The sequence below is a fragment of the Heteronotia binoei genome, chromosome 6 (assembly GCF_032191835.1).
Source record: "Heteronotia binoei isolate CCM8104 ecotype False Entrance Well chromosome 6, APGP_CSIRO_Hbin_v1, whole genome shotgun sequence".
In the NCBI taxonomy this organism is placed as follows: domain Eukaryota; kingdom Metazoa; phylum Chordata; class Lepidosauria; order Squamata; family Gekkonidae; genus Heteronotia; species Heteronotia binoei.
The window spans coordinates 41,334,999-41,362,624 of NC_083228.1; the positions used below are offsets into that span (position 1 = coordinate 41,334,999).

The 27,626-nt window shown below is 42.2% G+C and overlaps 1 protein-coding gene across 1 annotated transcript in view; it reads left to right on the top strand.

Annotated features, from left to right (window-relative positions):
• The window catches only part of DNTT (DNA nucleotidylexotransferase), a 165,612-nt gene that overhangs the window by 33,416 nt on the left and 104,570 nt on the right, over positions 1-27,626 (top strand). The window contains exons 4-7 of the mRNA XM_060240826.1: positions 11,571-11,741; positions 14,110-14,181; positions 16,253-16,376; positions 19,307-19,439. Of these exons, the coding sequence (XP_060096809.1) occupies positions 11,571-11,741; positions 14,110-14,181; positions 16,253-16,376; positions 19,307-19,439 (500 nt within the window). The remainder of the gene's footprint in view (positions 1-11,570; positions 11,742-14,109; positions 14,182-16,252; positions 16,377-19,306; positions 19,440-27,626) is intronic.

Consider the following 27,626-nt stretch of genomic DNA (forward strand, 5'->3'; position numbering starts at 1 on the left):
GGTATGATATAACATATAAAAACAAACAATGAGCCCTCCCCTTCAAGAAATCATAATTAACAGCCTACACACAAAATAAACAATATTAACATTTATAATCTAAAAATCATCTGAAACAGTGTTTCTTCTAGAAAGACAGCACTGCGGGGACAAGGCAAAACTCCTTCAAAGTATTCCATAATGCTGGAGCTTCCTTCTATCAGGTACCCAGCCATTTTACTTGCCTTGACCCCCCCCCCAACAAACACCAATTTTACCTCTCATGGACACCACCCCTGCCCCCATTTTTCACTTGTACAGAAAGTTTGAGTAGGCAATGTGGTGTTTCGACAACTCTGTTCCTTTGTTTCAGAACAGTGTTTTAGACTGTCCAAGTCCACTCCAGGGCTTATTGTGGTCAAGAATGGGGAGGAAGGAGGTTGTCAGCACAGCTCCACACAGAAAGAACCTGTTTTATTAAGTTTTGCTCCTCTTTGAAACTATGTTGCCTCCTTATTCTGGGGCCTGGCATTAAGGACACAGCAGACTACATGCTGGGCAGTGTGGCTTTTTCAAGACCACTTCCAATATATGTTCATTGCTTTTTATGGTTGCTGATTAAAAGGGATCCCTCCCCTGGGCCGAGATCAGACGCATATAAACTGACGAGATGGGCATGGATGAAAGCCAGATGCATGTCAGATTTTATGCGGTTGTCCAAACATCAGCATCTGGCAATGGTCGTTGGCTCGTTCATGTCCTGCACTGCCACGACTGGGATGCTGACTTTTTTGATGGTATGTTAAATCCGGACCAAGAATGCCTCCGACGACTCCTGTGCGTACTTTCTATGCTTGAGCGCTCCATTGTAGCCGACTCTTCGCAAGTGCACATCCGCTTCCCTGCGAGAGCCCACTCCAAATGATATCATTGCACCAGCAATTGTTGACTCAGCCTTCCAACCTTCCGAGGTCGGTAAAATGAGTACCCAGCTTGCTGGGGGGAAAGTGTAATGACCGGGGAAGGCAATGGCAAACCACACCCTAAAAGGTCTGCCGTGAAAACTTTGTGAAAGCAGCATCACCCCAGAGTCGAAAATGACTGGTGCTTGCACAGGGGACCTTTCCTAAATGGGGGTGGGGGTGGGGAGGCAGATTGCCCACCTTTGCTGTCTCCCTGCCAGGCAGGGAGATGGCAAAAGCAGTTCCCGGGCTTCCCACTCCCCCTTTAAACACCCAGGCAGAGAGATGGCAAAGAGAGTTCCTGTGCTCCCCCCCTATTTAAACACCCTGGCGGGGTGTTCATTTTTTGTGACAGTCTACGTTGTTTGATGCCCATTCCAGCCTGTTCCGGTCCATTCTGGCTTTTACCTTGTCCCGTTTAAATGGGGGGGGGGAGGAAGATGACCCACCTTTGCCGTCTCCCTGCCAGGCAGAGAGACAGCAAAGAGAGTTGCTGTGCTCCCCCCCATTTAAACACCACGGCAGGGTGTTTAAATGGGGGGGGGGGGAGGAAGATCACCCACCTTTGCTGTCTCCCCGCCAGGCGGAGAGACAGCAAAGAGAACTCCCGGGCTTCCCCTCCCTGGCTGGGTGTTTAAATGGGGGGGGGGGGGGGGGAGATCGCCCACCTTTGCTGGCACCTTTTTTTTTAAAGCCAAGCACGATATCCCACGGTACTGCGCTTGTGCGAGTGTGGAATGCCATCTCAAAAAATGAGGTCTGGTTGGGACCTCTGATCAACCAATGACGGGACCAACGCTGCTTAGAACTGAAGGATGGAGGGACGTCTGATCTGGAAATTCGTTGTAAAAAAGCTGCGGGGTATAATAGCGACGGGTTAGGGATGGATTTAATGGTGAGTGTGAACACGGCCCTGGAGTATCTGGCAAATTTCATGACAGTTCCAACAGCAGCAGTATTGACTGTAAAAGCATATCATCCTGTATTCTTCCACCACAGAAGAACATAGAAGAGCCCTGCTGGGTCAGACCCAGTGGTCCAGCATTCTGTCTCAAACAGTGGCCAACCAGTTCCTCTGGAGGGCTAATAACAATGCATAGAGGCTGAGGCTTCCCCTGATGTTGCCTTTTGGTTTTGGGATTCAGAGATTTTGTACCTCTGAACTAAGGTTTGGAGGCCCTCCTCCTGCTTTAAGGTTATCAGAAAGCCAGTGTGTGTGTGGAGAAGGAAATGTCTGCTGGGCACTCCATTATACCCTATGGAGATCAATTCCCATAGGGTACAATGGGGAATCGATCTGGGGGTTTCCAGGGTCTTGGGGGGGTTGTTTTTTGAGATAGAGGCACCAGATTTTCAGCATCTTTGGGATGGTGCTGATTGCTGCTTTCTGTACAATGTCACGAATCTCCGTCCATAGTTCTTCAGGCACTCTGTCTGTCAACTCTAGTTCCTTAAACCTATTCTTCCCCTCCACTGTATATTCATAAAGGATGTGATCAAGGTCCTGCATGGTCTAATGGCTTCCCCAGTTTTCTTCAGTTTAAGCCTGAATCTTGCAATGAGTAGCTCATGATCAGAGCCGCAGTCAGCTCCAGGTCTTGTTTTTGCTGACTGTAAGGAGCTTCTCCATCTTTGACTAAAGAGCATATAATCAATCTGATTTCTGTGTTGCCCATCAGGTGAGGTACATGTGTAGAGTCATCTCTTAGGTTGTTGGAAGAGGGTATTTGCTATGACAAGCTTGCTGTCTTGACAAAACTCTATTAGCCTTTGCCCAGCTTCATTTTCTTCTCCAAGGCCAAACTCGTCAGTTGTTCCGGTTACCTTTTGACTTCGTACTTTGGCATTCCAGTTCCCTATGGTGAGGAGGACATCTTTTTTTGGTGTTAGTTCTAGAAGGTGTTGTAGATCTTCATAGAACTGATCCTCTTCTGCGTCAGTGGTTGGGGCATAGACTTGGTGTAAGCCAAATTGCCCTCCAGAAAGGTTAGAATTAGTTTGGTAGGCAATGAAGGCTTCAGCGAGATCCAGGACCTGTGTATACAGGAGATATTTCCCAGGAAAGTCACCCAGTAATGAGGAGATGTTGACTAAATCAATGGTTTTTATTATAAAAATACAATCACACATAAACAATCAAATGTTCATGCACACCAGAACTAAGAAAAATAGAGATGAAACATATTGGGATATTTAGGAATATTGCAGAGGGAGGGGGTTGATATGATCTCTTCCCATGGATCCTTGAAGCAGAAGACATGATGGTGAAGGAGGTGCAAGTCTGTGGTAGGATAAGACAAGACACACTAACTTGTCATGTGCTTGGCCTTATATTACCTGATTTGTGTCCTCAGGGGGTAACCAAAAGGGCGGACAGGAGGAGGAGGCTCCCAGTAGTTTCAAAGGATTAACAAGTACTTATGGGTTTTACCTATTGAAAAACTATCCTAAACAAAGAAAAGAAGTTGGTGAATTTAGAGCCAGATTGCTATCTCATTGTAACACCAGAACAAGCACAATTGGGCTCTCGAGCAGCAGTTACTTCCTTGGGTTAATTCTTTGTTTCCAGGGTCCTCTTTAGGGTTGCCAATCCCCAGGTGGGGGCAGGGGATCCCCTGGTTTGGAGACCCTCCCCCTGCTTCAGGGTCGTCAGAAAGTGGGGGCCTTCTGACCTGTGGGGCTCATCTTCCAGCACCATATCTTTTAGCCTTTTGTAACTGTCCATGGGGTTTTCTTGGCAAGAATACTGGAGTGGGTTGCCATTTCCTTCTCCAGTGGATAGCATTTTCAGCATTTTGTCTGGGTTCTCAGCTGCGGCCTGTCCATCTTGGGTGGCCCTGAATGCATAGCCCACAGCCTCACTGAACCATGCAAGCCCTCTCGCCACGGCAAGGCAGCAATCCATGAGAGAGCAGTGCTTAGTTCCCTCCATTGTGAAAACTGTCCATTTATTCCTACTTGTTGTTTCCTGTCATTTAACCCATTTTAATCCATAAGAGAACTTCTCCTCTTATCCCGTGACTGCTAAGTTTACTTAGGAATCTTGGGTAATAGAAGACCCTGCTTTCCAAATGATTGGCAATGGTGGAGAGTTCTGAAAATTACTTGGCTAGTAGGGCCTTCAACTCCCCCTTCTATTCTGCTTTCTTTCTATTGCACATCTCCTTCACCACCCAGCCCTCTGCCCTCTTGGCTAAACAGCTTGTGGCCGCACACATTCTTTCTCCCTCATTGGCTCTCCTTTCTCACCATTTCTGTTTTTATTTCTCTACTCTTGCTCAACTGGTTGATTGCATTATCCACTTTCTTCCTTCCTCTTATCAATACACCTCCTTCCATCCCCTCCCCACACTACTACTTTCTCCCTCTACTTATATTTTTCTATGCAGTAGCCACTCAAAATGCTAACCAAGGTCCCCCTCCCTCAGCAAACATCACTGTTCTATTTTTTAAACAACTTTGAGGAAAATTTCTGCAAACCTAGAGGTTCCCTATCTATCCGTAGCTCTGTGATGTGGGTTTTTGGATCCATGCTTTGGGGCATGATAAATTTTGGTTGTTTGATTCTTCCTCAGTTTTGGTTTTCCATTTGGGTTGGTTAAGAGTTGGCGGGTAGGTTTTGCTCAGTGCTCTGTTTTTGGATAAGCATTGCATAAAGTATAGCCCACTCAACTCCTACTTGAAATTTTTTAAAAATAACTAATCTTAACAAATTTTAATAGCAGTCTGTGCTTCTCCCTGTATGGCTATGGTTTAATAAATGTCCAAGACTGTAAAATCATATGACAGTCTTTATCCAGAGATAGTTTAATATCTTTCTTTGCTCCTGTAATGAAACATTAATATGGTCAGTGACCATGCTGTAATAGCAAATGATTCTTCTTGCCTTCATGCACTAAAGCCTTGTTGCGTTTCCATCTCCTTCCATAAGGCACAGTTCAAGCCTGTAGTGTGATTTTTATGTGGTAAAATAAACACTGTCATTCTTTCTTCCTCCCAAGAGGGTTGGTTAGCATAGAATATTAATACAGAACTGCAGTAAAATTCAGGAGGGCATTTTTCTTATGGACAAATACAGTTTAATTCTGAGAGGAGAAGCTAGTTAACCCAGGAGTGTACAGTTCTGTGATCCTAAGCCTCATCATTTACAAATGCAGCTGAGTTGTGCTGGCCTTTTATCATTACTCATGATAATAAGAAAGTAAATGTTTAAATACTGGAAAAACACCTGTTGTGTTTCTGTACCTGGGGAGTCCCCCCCTATTTATTTTGTATTTTGTTCTTTACCAAAAAAAGTCAGCTGTATCTGGTAAACAAATAAATTTTAATGTAGTTTTAATCAACTACATCAGGGGTGGCCTGTCGTAGCTCTCCAGATGTTTTTTGCTTACAACTCCCATCAGCCCCAGCCATTGGCCATGCTGGCTGGGGCTGATGAGAGTTGTAGGCAAAAAACATCTGGAGAGCTACGACAGGCCACCCATGAACTACATGACATCCTTGCTTTGCTTTATAATAGAATTTGGCTTCTTGTGGGCTGAAATATACTGAAGAGAATATATCCTCTAAACAATGTCTTCTTTGTTCCACCGAAAGTCTTTAGGGAAAAAGAAATCCTCAAGTCAAAAAAGTGAAGTAGAAATATGTTCTCTGTGAATCTAAGCAATAACTTAGAGTTGGTTTGTTCTGAGCAAGCAAGATTCTTTGCTTGGGGCACAATCCAGTAGGAATGTGTCCTACTCAAGAGGTAAATGAGAAAGCCCAGAAGTATATTTCTGTTCAACTCATGTTTATTTTAAAAGATTGTGTTTAGAAGTTACTCATAGACTTACAGTGCAATTCCCAGAAGATTTACACCCTTCTTGAGTCCATTGAAATAAACAGATTTACACTACAATCCTATGGGGAATTACTCCAGTCTAAGTCCATTCGTTTCTCCAGTTTAGACTAGAGAAACGCTCCTTATGATTTCACTGTTAGGATTGCATCATTAATGTATATGGTTTCAGTGATGATGTGAAATAGAGGATAATTTGGATGTCTCTGAAAAAATGGGTTTCTGTCAATGGAGTATGATTCCTCTTCCCTCCTCCTTTCTGTTGCAGCCCTGATACTCCTGAAATGCTGCTCCTGGGAAATAGGGGTGGTAGTCAAAGGTGTGCCAAAGCACAGATACACCTTTCTAAGTCAATGTAACTTTAAAGGGTATATCTCTACTTGGGAATGTGCTGTATAAGCAAACTTTGGCTGCATTAGTTTAATGCCTTTAATTCTTTAAGATGTTTATCTTTTAAAAGAACAGGAAACATGAAAGTTTACTATTTTGCAAGGGGTAGTAAAATCTTTTTGTATCATATAAAAATGAGGCATTGCACTAGGATGGAAGCTATACAATATCTAATATTTGTTATGCCTGTGCAATTCATGATATATATATTCTGCTTTTTAGAATGGCCAATTCAGATTATAGCACAGTAAACAGAAAGAGGGGCAGTGAAATAAAAATTGCATTTTCATCTTGAGTCTATCAAAACAAACTGATGCACCGTATGAAAAAAAAATGCAACTCTATAATCTATTTCAACGTTTGTAGTCAATGTTTTGTTTAGGGAAGAATATACATTCAGTGTTAGTCTAATTGTTTATTTAACATATCTTAATGAGCTCTGGGTAGGCTGAGAAAATATTGAGCAATGAAAACACCATTTAAAAAAGCTTTACTGACATTGTGCGGTTGACTGTCAACAATATTTGACTAGACGTGGCATTCTAGTTTTCTTAAGGCAATAACACATTTCCCCCCAAGATCTGTCCACCCACTAGCAGAAAACAACACGTATCCAGTCTAAAATAGCAGTGGCATTATGTTTTATATCATTTATCTTGATGGGCTGTGCAGCCTTACTTGATTAAGGGATTGTTCTGTCTTTTGCTCAGTTAGGAGAGTTGCCATTATTCTTTAAGGCAAACATTAACATTTCTTGAAAAACCCTCTGATGTTGTGCTCCTTTCGCTAAGTGGTATTCATTTCCATTGAGGGGTAAGATGTGAATTTCATTTCCCCAAAAAGGCATTGTGAAGGGTACATTTCTGAAGGCGACCCAAGGAATGAAGATCAGTGTGTGTGCGTACATACAGAGTTTTGTTTCAAACACAGATACTTCTGTCTTAATATCATAAAAGCCAGCTGAAAGCACAAAAGTTGACTGAAAACACAAAGACAAGAGAGAGGGTAAATGAGGCATCCCCAGACATAATGTAGTCCCCAAGCGAAACATCTGCTGCATTTGTATATGATAGAAGGGGAAACAGGTGTTGAATGAGCAAGGAAGAACAGATCATTTCTAAGTATATGAAGAAGACAGAAGCAAGCCCTAAAATATTTTATTTTCAAGGTGTTCTGTAATTTTGATCTAGTCCTTACATTGCAACTTACAGAAGTTACATTTTACAATTAAAAGCATAATTAGAAAAAATAGGAAACAGAATGCTAGAAATGTGGAGAACTAGATCAAACCAAGATAAACTGGCATAGGTATGGGCTTTTCTGCATTCTCAGGCCTGGCGCGGGGGAGTAGGCCATGTAGGCAGCTGCCTAGGGTGTTGCATGGCCTACAGGTGCTACAAGGCACCCCCTCCCCAAATGCCAGCCAGCGCAGCTCTGTATCTTTCCCCCACCCAAGACTCGGGCGGAGGAAAGAGGTGGTTCAGCCTCGCTTCCAGGCTGCCTCCCCTGCAGGAAAGACAGTCCAGGAGCGAGGATGAGCTCCTGCACCAACTCTTTCCCCTGCCCAAGATTCGGGCAGAGGAAAGAGGTGACTCAGCCTTGTTCCCAGGCTGCCTCCTCTGCAGGAAAGTTGGGAAACAGGGGAGACCCATGTTCTACAAAAAAGTAAATTTCAGTGAAATTTACAAAACTATACTGCAGTTGCTCAGTACAAAGAATTTTTTCAAAGGCTGACTACTAAAGGAATATCTCATACTATGTTATAACATATAATGTATATATCCAAAATTATAAATCAAAATTACAATAGAGCATTTGCCATTTTTCACCATGAAAGAGTCCATGTAAAGACTCCAAAGATTGCAAAGTCCTAGTAGGTGCACGACCTCTCCTGATGGATGATGATGTTGCCAATGATGTCAAAAGCTACTTTGCAGTTCGTTGAAGACTTAGCACATGAATCTTCAATGTACTGCAAAGTAGCTTTTGACATCATTGTGCAAATATAACAGTAGTGGGGGGATGGAGGATCACAGTTCAGCCTAGGGGTGCAGGCACCCCTAGCACCGGGCCTCTGGATTCACATTTTACTCACTGTTAAGTCCCTGTTTCTCTGGGTTTTCCCCCATTCTATACATCAGGGGTGGCCAACGGTAGCTCTCCAGAAGTTTTTTGCCTACAACTCCCATCAGCCCGAGGCAGCATGGCCAATGGCTGGGGCTGATAGGAGTTGTAGGCAAAAAAACATCTGGAGAGCTACCGTTAGCCACCCCTGCTACACATGATTTGCTCCCTCTAGTGGTAGATTCAATATCAAATAGCTTTGTTTCCAACCTATCTCATTGCAGATTTTGACCATTGACTTGACCACTAGAGGGAGCAAAACACATTTGGAATAAGATACTCCCCCCCCCCCCACAAAAAGAAACAGGAACTTAGTAAGACAGGAACTTAACTATGAGTAAAATGAGTATGTGGAAAGGCCTATAATGGTTTGAAAACCAAGTTTAAAATGTGTACACAACACATGCTTTGCCATTCATTAAATATCTGAATTTGCAGATGTTAGTTGTTATGGAAAAATAGAGCTGGGTGTCATCTGCATGTTGGTGACACCACACTCAAAAATCCCTGGATGACTTTTCCTAGCAGTTTCCTGTAAATATTAAATAGCATGGGGGACAAGAAGGAGCCCTGTTGAACAGCAGTCCCTCAACACCACCTTCTTGAGTCAGTTGGTCAAGCATTGGGGTCCCCTGCTTCCCAGCCCAGCCATCCTCTCCAGAATGATACTATGACTTCTGAGAGGTCCAGGAAATCAACAGTGGCACACTTTTCTGGAAAAGGCTATCTGTTAGGGTGACCAGTGCAGTTTCCATCCTAAAGCAAGGCCGGGAAATGGGTCTAGATCAGGGGTGGGGAACCTTTTTTCTGCCAAGGGGCATTTGGATATTTATAACATCATTCACGGGCCATACAAAATTATCAAATTAAAAAATAGTGCTCCACTGAGGGAGAATGATTCAGGCCAGCAAAATCAATGCAAATAATTGTTTTTCTATTTGAAGTCATGTGGGGAGACCCTCATTTGGCACACACACATCATGCCTGCCACCCTAGGCAAATGTAGAAAAAGCCAAGAGAGAGGAAGAGAGGGAGAGCCTGAAGCTGTGTAGGCACCACTCACTCAAGCATCTCCTTGCTCAAGAATGGAATATTAGCTACTGGGCAGTGATCATTAAGGTCATTCAGGTCCAGGGATACCTTCTTCAGAACGGATACCATAACTGCATTTTTCAAAGTGGTCACAAACTACAACAAATATGTATACAGAGACACATTTATTACCTCCTCCTGGCCTTGGTCACCAACCCAACTGGCACAATACTATTAGCCATGAGGGATGAGGGTCAAGATTGAATATGGTGGGCTGCACACATCGAAGCACCTTATCCACATCATCATGCTTCATCTACTGAAAGTCACCCACACAGTTAGAACTGATAACAACCTGAGAATGAGTCAGTCCAACTATGGTATCTCAGCTGTGGCAGATGGGAGCAATTTTATTTGCAAAATGTATTGCAAAAGAATCACTGTGGACTTGCATGTTTTCCAGGTCAATATCCTCTGGGATTTGAGGTAAAAGCCCCTTCCCAACCTGGGAAAGCTCAACTGGACTGCATTGTGGAGATGCAACGGTGGTAAAAAAGTAAACTCACTTTGCTGCCATCACCACCACAGCATTTCCCTCCACCTGTTCTCTGTCTGCGCAACCATTTTCATCACCAGAAACTTCTCATTAAACCAAAGTGCATTCTGGACTCTTTGGAGGGAGAGAGGGTCATCTCTGTATTCCACATGTCAATCAGGGCTGCAATAGGAGTGCCAACTTTTTTCTGATCTGAAATCCTCAAGAGACATCAGGAATTCCTGTGGTTCCTTCAGCTTTCTGGGGTGACCCATCCTAATTTCCTCTCTACCTTTATGGAGGTTCTGAGTGTCTGAGAGTGTAAATCTCACCAGATAATGGTCAGACTGTGACAAAGTCAGAGTGAAAAATTCCCCCTTTACCGAACCATGTACCTTATTGCCAGAGAAAACCAAATCAAGTGTATGACTTGCTGTATGCATAGGTACCAGACCGTTCTGGGACAGCCCCATAGCTGCCATGGTGGACATGAAGTCTTGAACTGCTCCTGCTAGGGCAGGTTTGGCATGAACATTGAAGTCCCCATGGACAGCAGACCTCAGGGTTGTCAGTAGCAAGTCCAAGACTGCACATGTCAGCTTAGGAAGAGAGACTCTTGGGCTGTGGTGTGGGTGGCACATCCACAGAATGCATGTTGTGATTAAATTCTTGCGTACATGGATTAAATATATTTACTGATTTTGGTATTCCCCCCCCCCTTCTTTACCTTTCCCTAAGAAATCAGAATATTGTGGATTTTGTGAACATTGTAGTTTTATAAAAACTGTATGAAGATACATCTTTATACACACACACACTGTTATGTATTGAGTGGTATAACACTTGTTGTCTGAGCTTGAGGTATTCACTCATTGCAAACCAGGATCCTGATGCCTACATTCTGATTGGCCGTTCTCTTGGAACCAGCCAATCTGGACATGAGGCATTTCACAAGGAAATACAAATAAACAATCCTGAAGAGCAGAACTGGATTGGTTAGTGCATGACTGCTGGACGTGGTTTCCCCTGTTCCAAATGTATATAGTTAGTTGTTGCTGCCTATTTGTTTATGACTTTTTTGACTAAGAGCTGACTGAACTCACTTTATAAATTTGATGAAATAAATAACACACAAACCTCAAAATTCTATGACATCTGGTTAATTTGGCTGATGTATACTGAGATATTCGAGCAGCAAATGTATTTAATGTGGAGGAGGTTCAATGATTAGAATGGAGGTGTGCTTAATTCCTGTCTTGTTCACTCATTCTTCATTACAAATGTCCTTTGAGTGTTTTTTCGCTCTCAGCCAGGCTAACTTAAGAATCTGACATAAGAATCTGGTCCTGCCAGATTTCGTTCATTGTTTTGAAGAAACACAGATACCATGCAGTGACATTCTAGGCAGGAAATAGGAACAGATTTCTCAAAACTGCAGTAACTAGTTCACTTTCTCAGGCTCTGGAGATTTGCCCAAATTGGTGGTTGTATGTCAGCTCACTCTCTTAAGGTCAGAGGCCATATGGTGGTTCACAGAAAAGTCCTTTATTAAGCATACCTGTGAGCAAAATGTCACAACAGGTTAGTTGTTTTGTATTTGCTGCGGTATGAAAAAATCTGCACAACAGCTTACAAGTTTTAAACTTTCTTGGTAGCTTGTGGAATGCATCAGTTCTTACTAATTTCTCTCTCTCTTTCCCACCTCATCAAGGATGCCTTTGAAATATTGGCTGGAAACTATGAGTTCAGAGAAAATGAAGGCCCTTGCCTTGCATTTAGGAGAGCAGCATCTGTGCTGAAGCACCTTCCATTTACTATAGCGAAAGCAAAGGATATTGAAGGATTGCCCTGGGTGGGAGAACAAGTCAAAGGAGTCATTGAAGTAAGTACCTCAGCGACCTCTGAGCCTGCAATACTAATATCTGGTCTTTTTCCCAAATCACCAGACAGTAGCAGCTGAAATTACTTGCAAGGAAAGAGGCTAACAGCTTGGCCTTGAACAGCTACAACAAAAGTAGGTTCTTTGAGAGACAGCCCCACCTTCTTGGAGTGCCAGTCATAGTGGGGCTTAGGGACAGGAAGAGGATGGATAACAACAGTGCTGGAAAGTATTACTCTTTACCAGCCTTCTGCCCCTCAGAAGAGAACACACATGGCAGGTGAAGGTGTGGTAGTGGGTGACTGAGGAACTCACTGGCAGTAGCAGTTGCTTGCTATTCTAAGGTTAGAGGGAAGATCAAATCAGTCTGGATGGTTCCCTGTTGGAAGGCCTAGAAATATAAGTACCAGGAGTAAGCTATCTCCCAGCTTCTCTGTTTGGTGGTCTTTTCCCCTAATTCCGTTCCTTATTTGAGTTTTCCTTATTTCAACCTTGTTTGATGTCAGGAGGCTGAGTTTCACAGTGCTGGGGTGATGGAATGCCAGCTTTCTCTTTCTGGTTGTTGGTATGTCCTCGCTTTTTGTTACACCCTTTTTGGGCTCACACCAAGCCCAAAACAACTATCCAGGAAAACCTTATCAAGGTATATAGTCTTGCTCCTCCCTGGTCCACCCCCTGGAAAGAATAAGATACAGAAAGTCATATGACTTAAAATCTTTTGTTGTGTTTACTGCAATTGTTGTATGGAGCCAAAGTAATACATGAAAGAAAAAATTCTTGTTGGCTATATAGTAAAGTCACCGATATTGGGCCCTGACCTGTATAGTTTAGGCTATCCCAGTCTTGTCAGATTGAGGAGCTAAGCAGAGTCAGCCCTGGCCAGCATTTGGATGGGGGATCTCCAAGATATACCATGGTCATGCAAGGGCAGGCAGTGGCAAACCGTATCTGAATGACTCTTGCCTTGAAAACTGCTTAGAGTCACCATAAGTCAGCTGTGACTTGACAGCATCCCCCCCCCCCCCAATTACTGGGGACTCATGACAATAGGAGTGCAAACAAACAATTAAATAGATATAAACAAAAAAAAATCCAAATCTAGTAAAATTCTAGATAAAAATATCAAACGTAATTTTTTCTTGTTCTCTGAATCTGAATTGTATTTTTATTGAGTTCATTTACAAAATCAAAACAATGCCCCCCCACCCCCCAGCTGGGTAGAGATATAGGATGCAGGTACTAATTTTCCACTCCCCAAGCATTTTCCTTCTCCTCTAATCAAACCAGTCACAATATGCAATTGTACCTTTGCATCATAGAACTATTGAATCTTAGAGCTGAAAGGGACCTCGAGGGTCAATGTAGTCCAGCCCCCTGCAGGAAATTCACAAATACCTCTCTGCTGCCATCCTAATGACCCCTGCCCCATGCCCGGAAGATGGCAAAAACTCCAGGAACCCTTGCCAAACTAGCCTGGAGAAAAATTGCTGACTGATCCCAAAGTGGCAATCAGAATTTCCCTGGGTGTGTAAGAAAGGGCCACAAGAACAAATCACTGATGCAATCCTTCTTGCTGTCAGATGGCCAACTAGCCTCTGCTTAAAAGCCTCCAAAGAAGGGGAGCCCACCGCCTCCCGAGGAAGCATGTTTTACTTTACCAGCATTATGTATAATACCCCTCCTACATTCTGACTGGGTTATAAAGACTCAGAGATCTCAATTCCTACTTGCATCTAATGAAGGGATCTTTGACACTCAGCTTTTACTCCAAAAATCTTGTCTCTAAGGTGCTACTGGACTCGAATCTGTTCTACTGCAAACCAGCATGGCTACACTCTGAAATTATTTTATATCATGTTATTTTTTATCATTTACATTTGAAGTTGGCTGCAAAGTATCGATCAAAATTCTGTACGATATGTCCATACACAGAAAGGGAAGATGTTTCTAGAAACCTGGGGGGAATGTCCAGGTTTGCAGAAAACCCTTCAAAGTTAATAAAAAATAGTGTGTGTGTGTGTGTGTGTAGGGGGGGTGTTAACTCATCAAAATAGAGAAGTGAGTGGAAGGGAGAAAGTGGTAGCAGGAGGCTCGAGGGGAGGAACAAGAAGGTGGTGTGCTGGTGGAAGGGAAGGAGACCTGGTGTCAGGGAAAGGCAGACAAGGAGGAGGCAATGGCAATGGAGTGAGCAAGAGGAGAGGAATCAGGAATCAGAAAGGGGAAGGGACTTCCCATCCTTTCTAAGTTCTTCATGGCATCCTGCTTGCATTCACTTGAACTAGAATTGTCAACATTAAGAAGCTGAGGACTATGAATTTGCAAAACTGAATGTATTTGCATAACTTGTACATTGTGCATTTTACATCTACAGGATATTCTAGAAGAAGGAGAGAGTCCTAGAGTGAAAACTGTCCTAAACTGTGAATACTACAGATCATTTAAGGTATAGCTATTTTTCTATATTTTAGGGTTGCCAGCCTCCAGGTTAAGCCTGGAGATTTTCTGGTTTTACAACTGATCTCCAGCTGGAAGAGGTCAGGTTCCCCTGGAGAAAATGGCTGCTTTGAAGGGTGGATTTTATATGGCATTGTACCTTGCTGAGGCCCCTCCCCTCCCTGAATACCGCCCTCTCTCAGTTCCACCCCCAAAGTCTCCAGGTATTTTCCAAACACAAACCTGGCAACCCTAACTGAGAAGGGAGACTTGCACATATGTGGCAGATATTTTGCACACGTTTGGAACTTGTGTGTTTCTGTGCAACAAAGCACTGCAAGAGGGGCCCCCAACCTTTTTGAGCCTGTGGATCTTTGGAATTCTGAAAGGGTGATGAATAAAACTACAAAATGGCTGACACATGGTAGAACCAATCACAAAATGGCTGCCACAAGAGACAAAGCCAACCACAAAATGTCAGGGAGTGAGGTCATGCATAACTCTATGGTAACTCTTCAACATTCCAGGAAGAAACTGCCTTTTAAAATGAACATATTGTTTAAAATATTTTCTTGCTTATCTTCAGTTGTACAATGAAAATCCTTGTGCTGTGGTGGCAGCTACTGCCAAAGCAGCTTTTAAAAATTCTATAAAGCCAATCAGTTCTACAGTGGCGAGAGGGAAGCTCTATTGGCAAAAGACCCACTTGGCCTGACCACTTTCTAAAAGTGCTTAATGGGCACCAGGAAAAGTACTGATGGGTGCTGCTGTGCCTATGGACACCACTTTAGGGATCCTTGCCATACAAATAATGTGGAATCATCCTGGAAGTTGGCTTAGTGGAACCACTTGGGATTGACTTCAAAGCGTATTGGTTCGGGCTGAGGTATAAATGCTTTTAACATGACTGACAGGCAGCAAACTTTACCAAAAGTTTTTAAAGAAACAGTATTCTCTAGAGACAAAAAGCTTTAATTTTGTTTCCTTTAGTGACATTGACAGAGTCCATGGGTTTTTTTTTTTAAAAACCCTATTATTTTATTCAAGAACTAATACAACTACTGTGAATTCTTCTGATCCCATTTAAAGCCTGTTGAGCAAACAAAGTACTAAAAAAATTACTAGATAAAAATCTAAATAATGTTTGAAAAATGAGATTGCAAAATATAATCACACTTCCTTACAAACAGTGAGCTTTCCACAAAGGCTAGGTAATTCCACTCTTTGTGTATCTAAAATGTAGAGTAATATGTATTTTAAATTGTCCGGGATTTTCATCCTTTGCTTTTCTTTATCATAATTGCTTCCAAAAATTAATCTCATTAGAAAGAAAAGATAAAATTAGCATGGCCTCCATTCAAAAGCAGGAGATTCATCACAAAGGGACAATTATAACAGGGGCTGTACAGGCAGTTCTCTGATCCTGTGAATGGCAGTGAAACTTCTGGAAGACTCTGCACTGGCAGAAATGTGTATAAATAGCATGACATGCATTCTGCTTCTGGGACATATACTGTATACCTATAACAACATTCCTAAAACAATAATCCTTTCATAAAACTACAACAAAACTGAGTAAATAGGACAAACACAAAAACATGGCTGTGTTTTTTGAGCAATTCCCAGTGCTCTTGGCATAGGACAATGGCTCCTACGCATCATCTCCTTGTGTGCTGCTGCTGACTCAGTCTGAGTTGGACAGCCTTTGCCAGGCAGTGCACAGGGGCTGCTTCACTTCACAGTATGGCAGAAGTCAAGCAAGTGAGCCTGAACCTATTGTATTTGCCACTAGCTGGGTAGGAGCTGAGCGACATTCTACAGCACTAGCAGAGATAGTGAGATTTTATTTGCCTCTGGCTACTGCTGGACTCTAAGGTGGACTCACTGGGAGCTTTCTGAGTAAGATAAAGGACCAGTCTTCCCCTGAACTCAGTAGTTATTGTTTGCTATGTATTTGGGCTAAGACTCATGCCTTTGTATTAAAATGTCAAACTGATACTATGAAAAATTGTTGGTTCAGGTAGGAGATAGCCAAAAGTTCTGCAGCTCAGTAATTTGAATGTTTTCCCCATTATCTTTAGCAATTTACTTCTGTTTTTGGAGTGGGGCTAAAGACTTCTGAAAAGTGGTACAGGATGGGTTTGCGGACGCTGGAAGATGTGAAAGAGAACAAGAGCTTGAAACTAACAAGAATGCAGAGAGCAGGTAGAACAATATATACATATTTATAACAGAAATTTTGGAGGGGGGAAGTTGAATTCAGCTCTGTTCAGCTGAAGATGCTTAGACTTTTCTGTCTTATAAATCTGAGGATGTCCCATACCTAAATCCCATGACTCAAAAACTTTCAAAGACTCTTAAAGCATCCTTTCCTTCTCATGATTGATTTGTCCTTGGCGTTCTTTCAAGTATGTCTGTTTATTTGTTATTGCATTGTCCATGGATTTGTTTACTAGGTACAGATTTACTTCTTAGGGGCCATTATAGGTTTAAACGACTGGATGAATTCACGGTCTTTATTAGATTATTGTTATAGAAATGTTATTATAGGTATATAAAGCCACTTTTCTCTCATAATAATGAAACTCAATGCAAAACAACAATAAAACCATAAAAACTATTAAAATAGTTTTTATATTTTTAAAAGTCTAAGCCATTTTCTTCAAAGTCAGAGTATTAAAAACATTCATCCTACATGCGACCCTAGCACATAAGTCCCATTAAGCTCAATAGGCCATACTCACAAGGACTGCAGCATGAATGCCCAGGAGAACACTTAGCCTGTCCTCTCACCATTTTTAGTCATCTAAAAGGAACAGAGTAAAAGGGATGGAAGGCTGAAACCTCTCCCCGTGTCATGCCAGTCTGCAGAGCAGCATGGGGGCAGAAAGTACTTTTGAAGGTAAGACTCCACAGTCATATCTGATGCGAATCAGATTAGATGTAGGGATGCCAGCCTCCAGGTGGCACCTGAGGATTCCCTGCAATTACAGCTCATCACCAGATTCCAGATAATCTCATTTCCCCTGGAGAAAATGGGTGCTCTGGGGGGTGGACTCTGTGGCATTGTACCCCAGTGAGGTCCCTGTCCTCTACAGGCTTCACCCCACAAATCTCAAAGCATTTCCCAACCTGGTTCTGGAAACAGTATCCCCCCCCCCCTTGCATCCCCTGTCAGTGGTCAGGAGGGGACCTGGCAATCCTAAATGAGACCCTTCATGAGAAAGGCAGACAGTTGTGCTTAAAACAGACTTCATATTTCCCCTGTTAATTACAGTTGTGGTGCTCTGTCTTGGTTGTAAGTGTATTGAAATGTCACTTGTATTTCTATGGCAACTTCCCCATCACACCCACACTCCACAGCTATTTCTATATGTATTTATGCTAAAGTTGTAGCCTCTGAGATTGTGTTGGTTTGGTTTTCAGGAAGAATTTTAAATGGAACTGCTGCTGGGACATCTCAGTGGGTTCTTCTTTTAAAACATAAGATGCAGAAACTTATGCTTTGCTGTTGGAGGTCTTTTGTTTCACTTTTCAGCAACATTTCATAGCTTCTGGCTTCATAAGAGCGCCATTCCTGAGAAACGAGTCTGTTCTTTACTAAAACCAGGGCTTTTTTTTTTGAGCAGGAACACACAGGAATGCAGTTCCGGCTGGGTTGGTGTCAGGGGGTGTGACCTGACATGCAAATAAGTTCCTACTGGGCTTTTTCTACAAAAAATGTCCTGACTAAAACTAATAATTGAGCATTCATATTTTCAAAATATTTTTTGCCTAGATCATATAAGAAACATTTAAAAACTAATATGTAAAGATAGCATGACGTTCTTCTGCGGTTCACTGGGTTTTAGAATGCAGGTTTGGATGCATTCATCCTCGCTCTTCCCCGTTAACTTCTGACTGAGGACCACCTCTGCCTATATTGTCCAGCCCACTGATTAGACTTCTCTTCTGAAGCCATTCTCTCTGTGCCAGAGGTCAAATGGGTTGCAGACGGAGATAGGACTTTTTCAGTGGTGGTGCCTAACCTTTGGAAAGCCCTCCCTCCTTGAGGCTTGCCTGGCACTAGACCAAAACATTCCTTTTGCCCAGGGTTTTATCTAACTCTTGTAGCTGTTGTGGCAGTGTCATTTGAGGCTGCTTGATGTGTGTTTTTCACTATTTTTATGTCCTTGCTTGGTTTTGTTTTATTCTTTGAGCTGTAAGCTGCCTTGAGCTGGTCTCAGGAGATGTGGCATTAAAAACTTTTCGAAATATACTAATGAATTATCAAGATTCCAGAAGACTGCTGGGCCTTGTGTTGCATGTGTTTGTGACTGGCTGAGTATACATATGCTGGGAAACCCTGGTTGGAGCTAGGTTAATCATTTAGTAATTTGTAGCATTGTTGGAATTTTTTTTTTTTGCAGAAATGGTTTATTTGCCTTAATGCATTTCTGTGGTTTTTTTTTTTTTACTATTGTTAAAATCCTGTAAAGTACCGTATTTTTGGACCATAAGACGCACCCCCCCCAAAGTGGGGGGGGGAAGTGTGTGTGTCTTATGGAGCGAAGGTACATACCTTCCTCCGGGGGGGGGGGGGCGATCCGCTGCCTCCGCCTCCGATCCTGGCGCTTCTTCCAGCAAGCGCTGGGATTGCTCCTGCCTGCTGGCTCCAGCTCTGATGCTTACAGCAAGCGCCAGGATCGCTCCCTCCGCCCTCCAATCCCAGCGCTTGCTTTAAGCATCAGAGCTGGAGCCAGGTAGACAGGCAAGGAGGAAGCACACTGCCCTCTCCACAGCCGGCGCTCGCGAAGCACTGGGTTTGCGGTGGGGCCACGTGGAGCGATCCCAGCGCTTGCTGGAAGAAGCTGGAGCCAGGCAGGCAGGCGCGGGGGAAGCGCCGGGATCGGAGGCGGAGGCAGCGGATCGCCCCCCAGGAGGAAGGTGCATCCTATCGTCCGGAGCGCCTTATGGTGCGAAAAATACGGTAGCTAATATTTAATCTGATCGACTGCAACCAAAAATGAATGATGGATCGGCTTCAATTAGTTCATGCTTCATCTAGGACTTGAATGTAGGCTAGAGTTAAGCCTAATATGTTATCTTAGATTATGCCTATTATACCAAACTTATCCTATAACATCGCTTTCCAGGATTACTATACTATGAAGACCTCATAAGCTGTGTATCTAAGTCAGAAGCAGATTCCATTGCCATGACTGTAAAGGATACAGTGTGGAGATTTTCCTCCAGTGCTTTAGTGACTTTGACTGGTGGCTTCAGAAGGTAAGACTAATAAATCATGAGTTTTGATTTGGTGGGGGGGGCGGGCACAAAGAAAATATACCCATTTATTAAAATATTTGTCATATTTATTAAGGAATACTTTTTGCAGTAATGGTGATCTTTTAAAACCCTTAAAATGCTATAGCTTGGTTCACAACAACATCATATTTGAACAAGGAATTGGTATGCATAATGGTATGTGAATAAATTTTTCATGTCCTTCTGATGCTGGGCTGAACTTGATCCTAATACTATTGGGATTTTTTTTGGTCCTGTCTGTTCTTAAGAGAATATAATTGTTTATGTTGACGTAGGCATGCTAAAGAGGAACACAGGTGGAACATCTTGAAGGCCTTTTAATTTTTAGTTTTGAACATAGCATTACCTGGTTGGTCCAATGAGTGGGCACTTGTCAGGAATCCTCTGGAAATTCAAGCTCCTTAACACATGTATCCAGTTGAGACAGTGATCCCTATTAGTTGCAATATTTGTCCATATTTTAAGGTTGTTAACAATAAGCAGGAGAATAGTGTATAGCTCATCTGGGCAGTGGGCACAACTGAACTTTAAGCTGGATTCATCAAGAATAGTTCTCCAAAGTGTCACCAATGAAAACAGCTAAGGAATCTTCTAGAAGTCTACTCTTCATCACCGTGCAAGGAAGGGTAGGACCTACCTGAGAGTTGCTTACAAATCTTAAATTGGATGATGGATACCCGTAAGATGCATGAACATGAATGTAAAAAGACATTGGACAATTTTTTAGTATTAATGAGAAAAGAAAAATATTGAACTTTGATTGGTTAGCGGTACCTTTAGTATTGAATTTAAAATTTATAACTTCGGGGAAGTCGAATATTGGAGGGAGGGGGGGTTGAAATATCATATGGGTTAGCATAGAAAAGATACAATTAAGTTTTGTAACCATATGCTATCAATAAATTGTTAAAACACATGAAATATAAATACAAATACTTTACTAATCTCACACCTATACACGGGGCATTTTTTGGAGAAAAAGCCCAGCAGGAACTTGTTTGTATATTAGGCCACACCCCTGATGTCACCATTGTTTTTCACAGGTACCTTTAAATGCCTCTCTATGCCTTCCTCAGCTCACCCACAGCAGCAGGCAGGCAGAGGAAGGCTGGAGGGATGCATCTTTAATTGCCTCCCCGTGCCTTTCCCAGCATGCCTGCCATGGCAGGCAGCCTGGGGAAGCCTGGAGGGATCAGGGATGCACCTTTGAATGCCTACCTCCTCTCTCCCCAGTCAGCCTACCAAGATGGGCAACTGGGGCAGTGAAGAGAGAAGGGGTTTAAAAAGTTTAAACCCCTTCTCTGTTTATTGTACCTTATCAGATCCCATAGGCAAGATCATGTCCAACTGTGGCGTGACTCCAGAGGAGGGGTTTAAGCTTTAAACCCCCTTTTTCTTGAGTTGCACCACAGTGGTGGCATGATCTTTCCATTGTACCCTATGTCCCCATAGGGGACAATGGAGAGATTGCACTGTGGTGTGACTCCCCAGCCTGCTGGAGAAGGGAGGGGACGGCATTTAAATGCCTTCCACTTCCTCCCCCAGCCATGCTGCTACTGCCTTCCCTTCCCCACCCAACCTGCCTGAATGCACATCCCTAATCCTCAATGCTTTCTCACAGCAGCTACTACATTTCAAAATCCTAATTTGGGTCATAAGAACATAAGAGAAGCCATGTTGGATGAGGCCCATGGCCCATCCAGTCCAACACTTTGTGTGTCTGTGCACACCTTTTGCTCATCCTCCTCCCTTTTCATGTTAAAGTTTTATAGTTAAAGAATTATAGTTAAAAATGAAGAATGAATGCAGGTGTGTGGATTAATTGGAACTGAATATTAAGCAAGAGATCTTAATGCAGATTATATGCACTCTTAAAATTTCAAGTGCACATCCCCAGATCTTAAGGATTTAGAAATACTGTGTTGCAATAAATCTCTATATTCAAGGAAAGACAGATTGAGGGCAACACTCTGCACAGCTTTGGAATTTCTTCTCTCTCGGGTATAGGTCTATTGCTCCTTCATTATCTTTTTCTCTAGGCTCGTTCATGATTCCTAGGATTGCTTTTCTGTTTTTCAGGTTCTTCCATATTGCTTACCTGATGATAAGGGATCGCAATATCTGTTCACCTCCTTGATAACCTCAAAACTGGACCAATCCTGATTTGAGGTTGTGATGCACTGCATTTAGAAATGTTGTTGTGAGGGACTGTCAGGGTCGGCAGATAAACAGGGACCATTTTGAATTTTGTCACATCTGTCCAGTACCAGAATTAACCCTTGTTAGAAAATAATGAAGGCACTGATAGCATTTTAAAGTAAAAAACCAAATATTAAGTTTATTAAGTACAGAAGGCAAGGGAGGGAAGAAATAATAACTGTTGGATGCTTATGAAAATCAGTTGGCAGGTAGGAATTCAAATAACAAATGATCTTAGAACACTAAAGATGTTGGCTGGCTGTAGTTGTAATATAATACAAACAGGTACACCTCAGAATGTCGAGCAATACCCGGGGACTAACACCCTTGAGGGCTATTCACACCAGCACCTCAATCCCCTTGTGTTAAGTTCCATACAGCTAAGATCCCTGTCTGACTTCTGGAATTTCCACACAGCCACAAGAACTTTTTGCCTCTTTCCCAGTGTGTTTGTGTTCTGTGTTAGAAGCAGGAGTCTGTCCTTTGGCACTGACAGAACTCCTCAGCAGAGTCTTAAAGTTTCCCTCTGCCTTGTGACACAGCTTTCCCTCAGGAAGAGTTTTAGATTTGTCCCCTACTCACAAATAACTCTCTTCCAGACAGAAGCTATAAATAACCAGTTCTGCCTTAGGAACTGTTCTGTCTCCTCTCAGCTCAATCTCCAGTTCCATCTCCTATCAGCTCCAATCTCTAGTGAACTAAACCCTGAGGAGATTTTCTCCCTTTTCCAGCCTCCTTCCACTGGATACATTCATTTACATGGAAGCAGCTCAGCCAATCAGAGTGAGTTTTTCCACACTCACCCAGATAGACTGCTTTAAGTCCATCGCAGTGCTATAAACAGATATAGAAACACAGAGCCTTGAGTGACAGGCTGCTCCAAGGAATCTGATTGGTTAGCATCAGCTGAATACAGAAAGACTCAAGAGATGAATGCTGAGGAGAAATTCAATCTGATTTCAGCCCTAGCTGAGAAGAGCTGAGTACTGACCATATTTGAATTCAACCCTGACTGAGAGCAGTTTAGCACAGATGGAGTACTGGAGAGGTTGGCAAGGAAGAATGGGTAGTTAGGAAAAGACTCCCATTCAAGCCAAGGAAAGGGGATAGATCTCCTAATGAGAGAAGAGTTTCCCTACCCAGTCAAAACAGGAAGATAACTTTAAAGAGTGGTCTGATGTGGGTTAGGGACTGCCTTGTGAAATCTTAAGAGTCAGTTGAAACTCAAAAAGAGTAGCAGTGTGTTAGAGAAGGGCTAATGTATAGTGTGTCTCAGCCTTGTGGAAACCAAAGAGTTAGTGAATACTCAAAGAATATGTACTGGAGTACTTGGGAAACACTAGGGGCGTTTTCGCACTGACCTTACTCCGGAGCGACATCTGCACGGATTTCACACCAATTGCTCCGCAGAACCCGGAACAGCCGCAAAGTCCCGTGGCTTTTGCGTCACAAATGTAAACTGGTTTTTGGCGGTTTACATTTGCGACGCAAAAGCCGCGGGACTTTACGGCTCTTCCGGTTCTGCGAAGCAATTGGTGCGAAATCCGCGCAGACGCTGCGCGGTGAAGAGGGACGTCGCTCCGGAGTAAGGTCAGTGCGAAAACGCCCTAGAACTAAAGCCCTTTCATCATAAAGATTTTAAGTCAATGTGAATAGCTTAAGAAACACATCAGCCTGAAAAATATGAACTGTAGTCTGTGCATTTACTGATTTTACCTCAAAGTTATTTGAGTTAGTTACCTCAGAAATTTTACCACTGATTTCATCTGGCCTTTCCCCTCTTGATTAATAAAATATTTCATTATTTTTGAATTTCCAAAAGTCTTGAGTGCCATTTCAATAGTTTAAGTTAAAGGGGGCTCTTGACCCTTCCCTCAGGTTCCTGGGCTGAGCGAGCAGTATAATATTATACTGTGACAAGGTGGGACAGCCAGAGTTCATCAGCAAAGAAGAAAACAGATGACTAAAGTGGCTCAGTCACAAAGGGAAATAAAAATGGAGGGGAAAACGTGCCTCTGAGTGAGGGAAATGGATGGGTGCATCATTCATTTTAGTCACTATAATGACATGAATGTGTAGAGTAGTGTTTGCTAATTGTCTTAGAAATATTAAACTTTCTGAGTTTTCTGATACATATATCAGAAAACTCAGAAAGCTCCCTCTATATCAAAAGCAAAAAGAGGAGGAAGCAAACAATATTCAACATATATGTATGTGTGTGTGTATAGTTTGCTTCCTCCTTCTTTTGCTTTTGATATAGAGGGAAGCATGTGTTACTCATTTAATTTTGGTCCCAAGGTTCTGATACCAGCAAAATGTGACAACACAAGCTAAAATAGTTGTCAGCAATCTGTTCAGCCCATGCGGTATGTTTATTTGTCTTGTTAAATGTGCCTTGAGATATTATCTATCCAACTCTTTGATTTGCAAAGAATTGAGATAAGCATATTTTTTTTAACGAGACATACAAGTGAGTATTTGAAACTGACAACTCGCTGGTAGTGTCCTGTGATCACACTTTCACAGCAGCAGAAATGTAACGTTTGCTGCAAATCATATTGTATATGGAATCATGCTATATGGCATATCAAATATTAACTATGTTTTGTTGAGACTGAGGTTTGACTCAGTCTAATGGTTAAAAAAAAATCAAACTAGACCTGAGTATGTCTAAGGGTGCGATCACACACACTAAATAATGCACTTTCAATCCATTTTCCAACTGGATTTTACCGTGTGAACTGGCAAAAATCCAGTTGGAAAGTGCATTGAAAGTGCATTATTTAATGTGTGTGATTGCAGCCTAAAAGTCATAGGACCATGCAGGGAGATTTCCTCCTGACAAGTGAACATCCTTATTAATGGTTGTGATTTTGGTAATGAACCCAGGAAGGGAGATAAATGGTTGGAACAATAGATTGCAGTGAGGTAATACAGAAGATGGCAGACATTTCAACATCCCCTCTCCCACATGCTCCTTCTATTGTAATTTCCTCCATCGCTTTATACATTAGTAGAGTATATGTTAAAAGACACATGGCCGCTAGCTTGATACTAAGGTTACCAGGCTAACAACCTTCTGGTCTCTTGTCATTTTGCTCACATGAAAGACCACAGATCTTGGTTGAGTTCAGCTGATAGGATGTAAAAGTCAGTTGCTTTTAAAATTATTCACAGTTTCTGGAAAAGAAGAAACATGTACTTGACAGGGATTTGATATTAATTTTTATATCCTTTCATATGTCAAGTCATACTAGTCAGCTCAGAGCAGTTAAATTTGACCAAAAGCAATGTAACAGCAGTTTCCAGTTCAGCCAATGATTTCCACAGTCTTATATTCCTGTACACAAATCAAGTTGGTGCTCATTAATGTGAAGTCAGATGCAAGCTATGTGAGGACCAGACTAGATGATGAGATTGAGGTGAATGATTAGTTCTGCTGGCTCTTTATCCTTCCAGTAATAAAAACACGACAGGGGCTTCAATCACACACCCTAAATAATGCACTTTCAATCTGCTTTCAGTGCACTTTCCAACTGGATTTTACTGTGTGAGCTGGCAAAATTCAGTTGGAAAGTGCATTGAAAGTGGATTGAAAGTGTGTTATTTAGTGTGTGTGATTGCAGCCAGGGTTTGCACTGGGGTGCTGGGGGGAGTACTCTTTCCTTTGGCAATTTTTTCCTAGTTAAAAATTTACCCAAAGCCACTATTTGTTCTGATAGGGAAAATGAAAGCAAATAGCAACTTTTTTTTTGGGAGTGGGGGGAGATTTACCTCAAGAAAATGCTGCAAGAAAGAGCGAAATCATGCTTTATTTTCTTTTCCTCTCTCTTGTCTCACAGCTGCTATTGTTCAGTAACATTCGTTGTTACTCTTGTAACCCAGCAGAACCCTGGCTGTATAGATTCCTCTCCTAATTTTTTCCCCTGTTGGAAATGTAGGAATAGTTCATGCCCATACCTGACTTATAATATTTCTTCAACAACATTTAAGGTAGTACAGCTTTCAAGGTAACATAAATTTATTGTAAACACAACCATTGGTACAACTGAATCTAGGGTTCCAGAATTACAACTATTCTCCAGACTAGAGATCAGTGCCCCAGGAGAAAATGGCTGCTTCAGATGGTGGACTCTGTGTCATTATATCCTACTAAGGACCTTCCCCTCTCCAAACCCACATGATCCAAACTGAAATTTCCAGGAAGTTCCCTACCCATAACTGGAAACAACTGAATCGTAAGTGCTGTAAACATAGCAACATTTTAGAGATAAGATCTTCAGAAAGGGCACTATGAAAAAAGGCAAATCCTAACAGACTGTTCCCTGTAACACAAAGAATATAAACTGAGTGCTTTCCCACATTCTCAGTTTCTTTGCTCGTGTGTTACTGTTGTTTTAAGGGGTCCCCTCCATTTCCCTCCCTCTAGTGGTTAATTTGATATCATATCCCTTTATGTCCGGAATATCTCGCTGCAGATTTAAACTGCAGGTTTTTATGCTGGACATAAGCAATGTAGTATGAAACTGACCACTAGAGAGGGCAAAGCAACAGGAACACACAAGCAAGGGAAATGAGAATGCAGAATAGTCCTTAAAATGTGCAAGACCTCTACTGCTGGTGTGCTTGATGTCCCCCACCACCACCACCTTGGGCCTGCAAAGCAGTTAGCAGTTCCATCAATTAAGGTCTAGGTCTAGGGCGTCAAACATATAGCCCTTGGGCCAAAAATGACTTGTCCACGGCTCTTATCTGGCCCATGATGAACTGGTCATTTTCTTTATTGCCAGATGACAGGGACTGTATGTTATGTCCCTGTTTACTATCTGAGTGCTAATGAGTAATGGGCAATGGAAATGGGAGGATGGGCATAAGAAATACTGTAACAGTGTTAAAAATAATATCATTACTTGGATCTGCCTGTGTCCTTTATAAAGTTTATATCTCTTGTACCAGGTATTACATTTTATGGCACGCATGGTCTCACTCGACAAAGTGACATTTATGTCAGAACCTACCCTTGTAACAAATGAGTTCTATACCTCTGCTCTAGGCCTTCTCTCTTCTGCTGCAGGTCAAAACTGACTGAAGGGAGGCACTTTTACAGTTGGTAATATAAGAACAATTTTGCTAACTGCTTATGCATTGTGACATTTGCTCCCTGAGTCCAAACTAACTGGACTGTTTCCCTAAACTCCAATCCTTGTAACAGAAACAAAATAACATGTTAAAGAGAAAGTGACTTCAGTTGCACTCTGCTGTGTAAAGACATTCCCTCTATGTAGAGCACTGGGCCCATAACCCGCATCTCAGACCTATGGAACACTATACAGATGATCTCAGATTGTGTAGTTCAGGTCTTGCATGCTTATTTGGTAATAAACCCCAAAGAGCACTGTGGAAAGATGTGTAAGATTGAACCTTATTGTAGATGGGTGTGGAATTAAAGAACCCAACTGAATTTCAAGTATTCCTCTTTTACTCTGTGATTTGAGACTTTTATCTTTTGGGTGCCTAGTGCATCAAGCTGGAGAAGCTAAAAATGCCTTTGAGCAATTACACATGTAGCTGGGTGATTTTTGAAACACAAATTGCAGAGCGCCAAGTGCCATGTAAATTTAGAACAGCTGTGATAAAAGATTAAATATATCTCCTTCTTTGTCACCCACACTGTCTGTGTTTACTTAGTGAAGCTGTTGACTGAACACATGAAGCACATCAGAAAATATGTTGCAAGCAATGTACTAAGAATTAGTACAATTGCATTATCACTACAGATTATTATATATGATAATAATAATAATAATAGCTTTTATTTCTATTCCACCCTCCCCGCCTAGGCGGCTCAGGGCGGCTAACAACAGCTCATACGTTAACATAAATAGTAAAACTTTGGATTTAACAATTAAAATTAAACATATAAAAACCAGTTAGTTAAATTAAAATACA